This window comes from Diuraphis noxia, unplaced genomic scaffold, assembly GCF_037042655.1.
Source record: "Diuraphis noxia isolate RWA-SAM2 unplaced genomic scaffold, SU_Dnox_SAM2 contig0007, whole genome shotgun sequence".
In the NCBI taxonomy this organism is placed as follows: Eukaryota; Metazoa; Arthropoda; class Insecta; order Hemiptera; family Aphididae; genus Diuraphis; species Diuraphis noxia.
Window position 1 is genome coordinate 1,505,388 of NW_028301717.1, and position 9,627 is coordinate 1,515,014.

Consider the following 9,627-nt stretch of genomic DNA (forward strand, 5'->3'; position numbering starts at 1 on the left):
CAAATCAAATTCAAGCGCTGTTGAAGTGAAATATTTTCCAATAGTATGGGTATATCATCTTTCAAAAAACCAAGATACTTATTGCCATTAAGATTTTCCTCAAAAAAATATGGACCAATTAAATACTCATCAATAATCCCACACCAAACATTCACACCCCAACGAACTTGCTTAGTTCATTAATTTTAAGATTTTTAAATTAATAATAAAAACAAAAATCTAAACAGTAAGCACTGAATACGACTTCAAACTTATTAATCCTACACCATCCTACCATCCTACACACACTATTGGCAAAATTAATTTTAGTTATTTAGGTATTCTATGGTATTATCAAAAGTAATAACCAATGGTATTTTCAATGATAAATGAGTGCAATAACAATTAATAATAAATGTACAATATATTATATAATAACCATATCTAATAATGGACCTTAATGGCATAATATTAACAATAAATTAACTTAATAGGTAACTTAATTTATTTTTTTATACATATAATATACATATAACTGTGTATAGCTTTGGTAGATTTAACTAATACAAAATAATGTGTTAATTATTATTATAGATTTAATATATCTTTTTAATGCTGTTTACCATATGGATACTTTGAACATGTAAATGCCTATTAGGATTTAAGTTTTTTAATGATAATTTTGTTTTTTAACAAATCAAATATTGTACCTCTTCTCATATAAAGTATCATTTGAGCACATGCACATTGAATAAAGAAGTTAGACAAGTACATAACACTATGGTACATATGTTTATTACAAATCTGGAAATACAATACTCTGAACTAATTTAATATTAAGTATAAACAACATTTTTTTTTATGTTTACAATTTCAATTTAATACATTTACAATTTCAAATCAAATATTAGTATAATATAAATAATTCACCATACATCGCTTCAATAGTTGTAATATACGTTGTAGGACTAGGTCTTTTTGACCAATCACATGAATTTAATCAATATGTAGCTATTTAAATAAACAATGACATACGTCCAAATATACATATATGGCACTGATCAATTTTTATAATTATATTTTATGTAAAAAAAATCATATTTTCAATGTCGCGAACAGGGTTTGAGACCATTGGCACAACTAGAGTGTGCAAAAGGGTCTTTAGCACCTCTTATTTTTTTAGATTTAACTATCATTATTATAGTGAAATACCCTCAATTTAATGTTTTTAAAATATAAAATATTATAGCACCCCACGTTTTAAATTTTTTAATGTATATTTTCTACTTTAATAAGATGCAAGTGATAACCACTAACAAAAACTAGGGAGAGAATAACCATTTTTTAGATTGCTTAATTTTGATTATTTAAATGTTTTTTTAAGCGTTTGATTTGATGATTTTAGGTTCTGTTTAGCCCTGAACCCTGTTCACAACAAAATTCCTCACATATTATACTGATATTATTATGAACCGTTAAACAATTTTACTTTAATAAGCCTAGGACTATGAAAAACCTATTTCAAAATGATGATACAGTTTAATCTAAATGTTCGTTTTGCAGTTAATATGCAAAATATGAGTAAAGATAAAACATGTATTCAAAAAATTAAAACAAACTTTTCAATCACCCCAGACTTAAAAAGTAAAATTTAAAAATGGTATTAATAATATTCTAACTTGAATTTAGTACTAATTATTATTTGGTGACAACACCAATCATTGACAGAAATAATTTAGTATTTATCATTATGACATTATACAATGTAGCACAGTAGACTAATGTTTTTGGATGTTTTGATTATTATATCTTTTTTGTTAAAGGGCTTGTCCGTAAAAAATAAAAATAAAATAATTATTAATCACATAGCCACTTAAAAATTCTTAATTTGATTTAGGACATAATCTACATATTAAACACAAAATAAATATCTATATCTATGTATATTATCTTTTAAGTTGTAATGATTGATGTTGTCACCTAATTTAAATTATAAACTAGCATACAAATTATAAAGCTTTAACATTAGCACAATTTTTAGTTTTCAATACATTTTTTTTTTCATTCCGAAAATCGGTTAAATGATTTTTGATGTCCCTCTCCACTTACATTCCTCTTCAACTTTCAGTATGTTCCTATTCTAGTACCTTCAATCACTTGCTTCAGAAATGGAGTTCTAGCCCTTCCTTTTACAGGTTTCCTCCTTATAACGTGTCCGATCCATGCTTTTCTTCTCAATCTTAGCGTACTCCGTATTGATTTTTGATTCTCCTAAATACCTCAAAATTTTTTTATCTTTTCTGTCTATTGAATTTCAGCGTTTTCCAACAATAATACTTTAAAAGCTTTTATTTTGACTTTCTCAGTCTTCAGTAGTGTCCCAATATCTGCTCCATATATGTAGATCTACATTCCACACAAAGCCTTTTATAAGTGATTTTCTGTTGTCCAAACTTAATCTATTTGAGGTAAAAGATTTATTTTTTTATAGTAGGCCTGTTTGGCATGCGCTATTTTACATACTGCATCTGTACAACTTTTCTCATCGCTTGTGATTGAATAGGTATGTGAAGTTTAAGTGTTCTTTAAGCTAATGAGATAGATTGTTTTATTAATTTTAATTTTTGCTTGCATTTATCAACTAGTAAAACTTACCAATAGGTACATTGTACAAATGCACTTGCAAAGTATCCAATTCACGTGAGATTAACCAATTTAGGTACTTAAATGTTTAATTAAATTACTAAATAAAATACAATATGTGGTAAATATTATAATTTAAGTATATACAAGAACTAATAATATTATAAATTCACCATTAAAATTTAAACATTTAAAATTGTTAAGTATTAACAAATAAAATACTTTATTAGTTATTACTTATTACCGACTCACGATTCAAATATTGTTGTTATGACTTGTCTTATAACATTTTAACCTAAATTATAACCGTTTATTCACTCAACGTATTGTTGGTATGTGATTTACGTTAACCAGGTATAAGGTTTACTTCCATATCATGTAACCATGGTACCAGACTTTAATCGTCCACAGCGTACAAAACAAATAACAGCTGATCAAAATTAGTTTTACTCACGATTTTACCTAATCGCAAATCAGCCTAATAAACCATATCGTATTACCCGTGTTGTTCTGTCTTCTTATCCGTAGTCCGTCACGGCCATAGACATAATGTTATGTCTATGGTTACGGCGTACTCCATAGATATGGAGGGGGGTCGTCGGGGGTATACGACGTGAGTAGGTATGCCACCACGGCACCACGAGTGACACTAATGGTCCGATTACTTAAAATATGACATCATGACAATAAGTTAATGTAGCGAGTTAGTAGGTACAATTAATATCATTTATCACTATTAGGTATATCTTGGGTTCGAATGATATCGAATTTATTACTTTTAACTTCTGGTCTTTATATTAGATAAGTATTATTATGACCAGTGGGGCGAACTACATTACACCCAGTCAAATGGGTATTATAAAATACATTTAGGGGCACAACTTAAGCTTACTGTACCTACTACTTGAATTGATTTGAAAAGTGTGATATCTTTTGCCCTGGGACATAAAAATCCTGATAGCTGCGGTATCTACTGACGAGGTATAAGTGGTATAACACATTTACACACTATAACTATCTCCCAAAACCACCTAACTTTGAGGAGCAATATCTCATCAACGGATTAACGAAAAATGAAAATTAGAACGTATTAATTAATGAAAAAAATAGTTTTATTCAATTATGAAATTTTAAGTATAGGTTACCATTTGAAAATCAAAAGTTGACAGTGGTTTACCTAATAAATATAAGGGTGAAAAATATAAAAAAGATATACAATTCTAGAACAGCATAAATCTACAATTTTGAAAAAAAAAAAATTTGAAAAAAGTCGATACTTTTTCAAATAATGAGTGTTGTTTGATAAAAGAATCACCCTGTATATTTATATTAGCTAATTTATTTTACTTTTAATAACAGGTTTCAACGGAATTTTACAGTAAAGAAATTCAACGTTGGTATTACAGAATACAATTTTATTAAAAACATTTCTGATCCCCATTTTGCTGAATGTAATTCCAATTTAATTTCGACCTAAAACTCTGAAGATTTAGCGTTGAATATCGTAAGGGATCAGAGTCTTAACATGCCCCGGATAAATAAATTAAACTTAATTTTTTGTAACTCAAATGTAACTGCCAATAATATATTAATATCCTATATAAAAATAAAATGTATTAAATGTATCTTAATAGATTTTTTTTTAAAGTTTATTTACACTTCAACAACAAAGGTTTTTAGCTTACATTTGATCATAAGTTAAACAAGAAAAAAACATTTAGGTATATACATTACATTTTGTTTTAAATTGTACAACTTTAATATTATTAAAATGTACTGATTGTAGCTGTATTGTTAATGTATCATCTATAACTGCTTGGTGGAGTGAAACAGGATTTTAAGTATCTTGCGTGGTTCGGTATTTGAGGCTGATGATGCCAATGTGCTCAATTGTTAATGTTTCATTGTAATTATCACATAACTTTCGTTTATATTTGTATAAATTTTCAAAATAATTAAGACTTTTTAAGATGTATTTTTTATAGACATTCGAAATTTTCTGTTTTATTTTGTTTTTATTTCTATTAAGTCAAAAAGTTTGGAAACTTAGTACAAGGTTCTCCATAAGGTGATATAATAGGAGTTAGAAAGAAAATGCATATTATGCACGTTTTTTTTATAACCATAGTTCTCATTTTGACAACACTAAGTAAATTGAAAATTTACAAATTATTTAGTTTTTGAAGTGTATAAAACATTCAGCTTTCATAGCTGAGGAGTGACAATTTAAAACAAGGTTTCATATAAATAGTGCAAAAAAAAAAATATGCAGTTTTTTATTAAAAATTGTTTCAAGTCCAAATTTGAATGAAATTACATATTTATTAATCTAGTCGATTCATCTAAACAATTTTAGTTATATTCGATTATTTAAAATTATTATTTGTAGGCACTTAAAATTTTTAGATTATGTTTTTATTATTATTATTTTTTAGTGGCACCCGTGGCAACATATTTCATTGTGTGTTGGGGTTGATAGGGTAGTTTTTGTTGTTGTAGGTTTTTGAGTGGGTGGGGTTAAAACGCTTGTTTGTGTGGCAAGGATATTTTGCTAAAAATGCATCATCCATCCGATAGCTAGCAACTGCGTTTGGTACGTACGCTCAGTGCGTTTCCGCTGCAGATTGACCGTACGACAGCGCCTCACCAAGTCACAGATAATATTATTATTACTACTACTTTTTTATTCATACTGTAAAAGCTGATGGCGTTAAAATTACCTATATTAATAGTTTTTTTAAGTTTATTGTTGTATTAACTACAAATGACCGAGTGAGCCGGATACATAATGAATGTGATTTGTTTAATTTGGAATTTATTTTATAGGTACCTACATTATTTATATTTTTTTAAATTTTTTTTAAATATTTTTTTTTTTTTTTATTAAAAGAATAATTACAATCTATACAAACATTTTATACAATAAGCAGTGTTGGGAATAGATAACTAATAATTTATCTAGATAAAGATAAAGATAACAGTACCTAATTTTATCTAGATAAAGATAAAGATAGTTATACTAAATTTTATCTAGATAAAGATAAAAATTATTACATTTTTATCTAGATAAATATCAGATAATTTCATGTTTAATTTTGCAAATATTCAGTTATATAGCTATTATTTTTTTTTAAATACATCATATATTTAAGACATTAAAAATTTACATAAAATAAAATAGTTTATTTTTCAAATACATATGAAATGTCATTCTCTGACTTAATTTTATAATAATACAATGAAGCTGTTAGCTAACATTTGAAAAAAAAATAATAACAGTTTTTAAAATAATAATAAGTCAAACCCTACAACATAAAATCATTTCAAAAGTTCTTTCATTTAACCTATTATGCCTAAGTGTTACAACTTGTATTGCCAAAAAAAAAAAATACATACTTATTTAAAACATATTACTTATTAACATAAAATAAAATAGTTTATTTTTAAAATACATATGAAATGTCATTCTCTGACTTAATTTTATAATAATACAATGACGCTGTTAGCTAACATTTGGAAAAACAATAATGATAAGTCAAACCATGTTTGATCTACAACATAAAATCATTTCAAAAGTTCTATCATTTAACCTATTACGCCTAGGTGTTAAAACTTGTATTGCCTTGCTAAATAATCTCTCAACTGGTGCTGAGGATGGAATTGTAGTATTATACTTTAGGAATACCTCTTTAATAATAGGGTATTGGTTTAGAATGTCTAAGTCTTTTTTTGTTGAACTTAAGAATGATATAGCTTCTAAATTTGCATTATTTAATGTCTTTGTTTCGGAACCAGTGTTACTTATACCAATTTTATTTGTTGTACAGATATTGCTATAAAATGCATTATCACTGTTATCAGAATCTATTTCTTCATCTTCAATAACCGAGTTTATAAAATGTTCGGAAGTTGTAGCTACCACGCTGCACTCTTTTAAAAATAGAGTTTTACAAACATTTATATACCTAACAGGTATCCAACTGAGCTTGAATTTGGGGTGGCTTATGGAAGCAATAACGAATATTTTACTTTCTGGACTACTTAAATCAAATAGATAACTATATAAATCTAGTTTCTATGGATTTTATAATTATAAAACTTAATGGCTTACAATGTTTCAGATCTGTAAATGCTATTAATAATCTCCTTAGTACCAGAATAGTTGGTGCTACATAACCCAAAAAACTACTATTTTCACCCTGTAATTTGTCCAATGATATAGCTAAGGGTTCCATGGTTTTGCTATATTCTTCTAAAAATACCCATTCATTTAATTTTAATTTAGTTAAATGTAAATCATCAAATAACTTAATAATTTGTGGTCTATGTTTCAAGATTTTTAGTGATGCACCATACAAAGAATTCCAGCGCGTTATTACAGGTACTGGAAATTTACAACTACATATTTCAAGTACTTTGTCTGAAGCAACAGTGCTTCTACTAATTAAGTTCCAAAAACTATACAATTTTTTAAAAGTTGATTCAGAAAGACGTAAATAGTTAGTATCAGTGATTTTAGCAATGTCTGTGGTCGCAATCAAATTTAATGTATGTGCACAACATTTTAAATGATGTGGTAAACAAAAAGAATCATCTGAATTAGGTAAATTATTAAAAATTTTCTCTACATCCATTATTTCCATGGTATCTATTTCTAAATCAGAATTATCATAATCAGAATTATTTTCATTTAAGTCACCAACTGAAGTTGACTCGGACTGAAATGATGAGTCTATTGAAAATGTTCTAAATGACTTTCCAAAATTACTAGCGTTATCAGTCACTGTATGCGTAATTTTAGAATAATGGATACTGAAATTCTGTGTTATTTCTGTCATGACTTCAGCGATATTAAAGTAGTTGTGACTCCCTTTGATTCGTTTGCAGCCTAAGACAAACGATTTACGCAGATATGACTCGGAATCAATAAAATGACAAGTCATTCCTAAAAATAAAAATATAAATTAGAACTCTTCATATCTCTCTCTAGTCTAAAATATTATTGTTAAGACTTAACAGATATCAGACAATTTCATGATAAATTAATAATCATAAATCATAATTATTTAAAATAATATAGTAGGTTTAATAAGTTAATAATATATTAGGTATCTAGACACTAGGACAGGTATACATTACATTAGAAACTTTATTTAACAAAACTGTAAGTGGCCTGTAACTACTTAATTTATTTGTTTACATTTTAATAACTAATTTTAGGGAATCATGAAATGTTAACTTAAAAATGTTTCTATAAATTTATTTAATAAATTAATGTTTTACCATTTTAATAATAATAGTGGTAAGTGTCTTTATACAATGCTATTCCTTTAATAAATATATAATGTAACATATTATTATAAATATTAATTTAAAAAATGTATTTTCAAGATACCTACTTTATTAATTTATGAGAAAATTTAAACATAACATATTTTTTTAAGGAAGCTTCAAGTTTGCTAAATAAAGGTTTGACTGCATATTGCAAAATGTACACAAATATCATACATACCCATGTAACTTTTATTATTCCCACTCCAAATATCAGCAGTTGTGCAGATATAATTTTGTTTTTCAATCAAATCAGTTAGCATTAATACATATGCATTGTAATTTTCTGTTAGCTGTTTTGATATTTGTTTTCTATTTGGCAGAATTGTTTCATCTTTAGATTGAGTCAGTCCCAGAATCAAATTGCGAAAACTTGGTTTTTCACAAGTTACAAGTGGACGCATCTCACTTATGATATACTCAAAAACCAAATCATTTATCTATTGACATAAATTTTACTATGAAAATCAAATTAATTCAAAACAATTAAAAAATGCTATTATTTAGGTACCTAGTTAAAATTAAATTAAACAACATTAATATAATTAATTTGGTAAATAATATTATAGTTTATTTATGTATACTATATACATATTACATAGTAGCCGTGGATTATTATCTTCCAGTATGGTATGGTCTACCGACATTTTGTGTACTACCTACCTAACTAACTATAATAAATATAAGTATAGTATGCAGTCTACAAATTATATTTCTTATGGGTACTTTTCTACATATTAAACATCTTTCATGGTATGTACTAAATTGGATGTTTAATATTGAAATACAAAACAAATAATTAATACAAAATACAAACTATGTAAATGTAAATATATTTAAATGTTAGGAAAAACTTTAGAAGTAGGGTATTAATTATTTATATGTAATTTATATTAATAATAATATACCTTATAAAGTTATACCTAACTATTTTCCGAAACAAAATAAACAAATCTCAGGACTGAAAGGGTTAATTTGGTTTCCTACTTACCTAATAGATTTAATTATATTATTAATTTATTCAACTTTATTAATATTATATTATTATTACCTTTTGCTTTGTAATTGCTTTTGAATGAATATCCAATAATTTTGTTTGCTTGGTATTTGTGAATTTATCTTTGTCCATAAGATTATTTTTTCTAGATTCTTCAACTTTGGACATGATTGAAGCATGTTTATACTAAAATAGGTGTAAAGTATTATTTATTAATATCTTAGGTGATTACTATTTAAAATTAAATCGATCTTCATAAAGTTATACATACCTTGTAATGGCTAAGGAAATTGCCACTTGAATTAATACTCCCATTCACAATTTTTGAGCAATTTTGACACGATGCAGATAATTTATTTTTTTCTAAGGATACTATTTTATAAAATTCATTAAATAAATACTTCAATTTCGAAGTATTTATCAGAAGATTCGTAGATTCCGTTGTTTCAGTTGATTGAGTAAATCTTGTATCATTATCTGTTTTTTGGACCTTAGATGGGCCACTTAAAACTTGCACAAACCGCTTCATAATTATTTAAACAAACAATTAATAAGAAAACTAAACAAAAAATAATAATAAAAACGGAAAGTTGCACAAAATGTCACAGACGACTGACGAGGAATAACTGAGAAGTGAGCTGTGAGAACATTAAATGATAACTGAAAACAGCCAACGA

At 26.4% G+C, this 9,627-nt stretch overlaps 1 protein-coding gene and 1 long non-coding RNA gene across 2 annotated transcripts; both read right to left on the reverse strand.

The window, feature by feature from the left end:
- Positions 1 to 752: 752 nt before the first annotated feature.
- On the reverse strand, positions 753 to 2,887 carry LOC149054378 (uncharacterized). The gene is made up of 2 exons (XR_016192281.1): positions 2,635 to 2,887; positions 753 to 2,569 (listed from the first exon to the last, which is right to left on the reverse strand). It is a non-coding gene; the product is annotated as an uncharacterized LOC149054378 (long non-coding RNA).
- Positions 2,888 to 6,613: 3,726 nt separating this feature from the next.
- Positions 6,614 to 9,118, reverse strand: LOC149054379 (uncharacterized). Its single transcript, XM_089230287.1, has 3 exons — positions 9,005 to 9,118; positions 8,135 to 8,393; positions 6,614 to 7,567 (listed from the first exon to the last, which is right to left on the reverse strand). The coding sequence occupies exons 1-3, from the start codon at positions 9,116 to 9,118 to the stop codon at positions 6,681 to 6,683; spliced, it is 1,260 nt and encodes a 419-aa protein (XP_089086413.1). The 3' UTR covers positions 6,614 to 6,680.
- Between the last annotated feature and the right edge of the window lie 509 nt (positions 9,119 to 9,627).

Bases quoted from the DNA above. Each gene is read 5' to 3' on its own strand.
- LOC149054379 (XM_089230287.1), bottom strand. From the start codon at position 9,118: ATGTCCAAAGTTGAAGAATCTAGAAAAAATAATCTTATGGACAAAGAT. The intron at 8,394-9,004 runs GTAATAATAATA...TTATGTCAATAG, and splicing joins AAGCAATTACAAAGCAAAAG to ATAAATGATTTGGTTTTTGA. The intron at 7,568-8,134 runs GTATGTATGATA...TTTTATTTTTAG, and splicing joins GAATAATAAAAGTTACATGG to GAATGACTTGTCATTTTATT.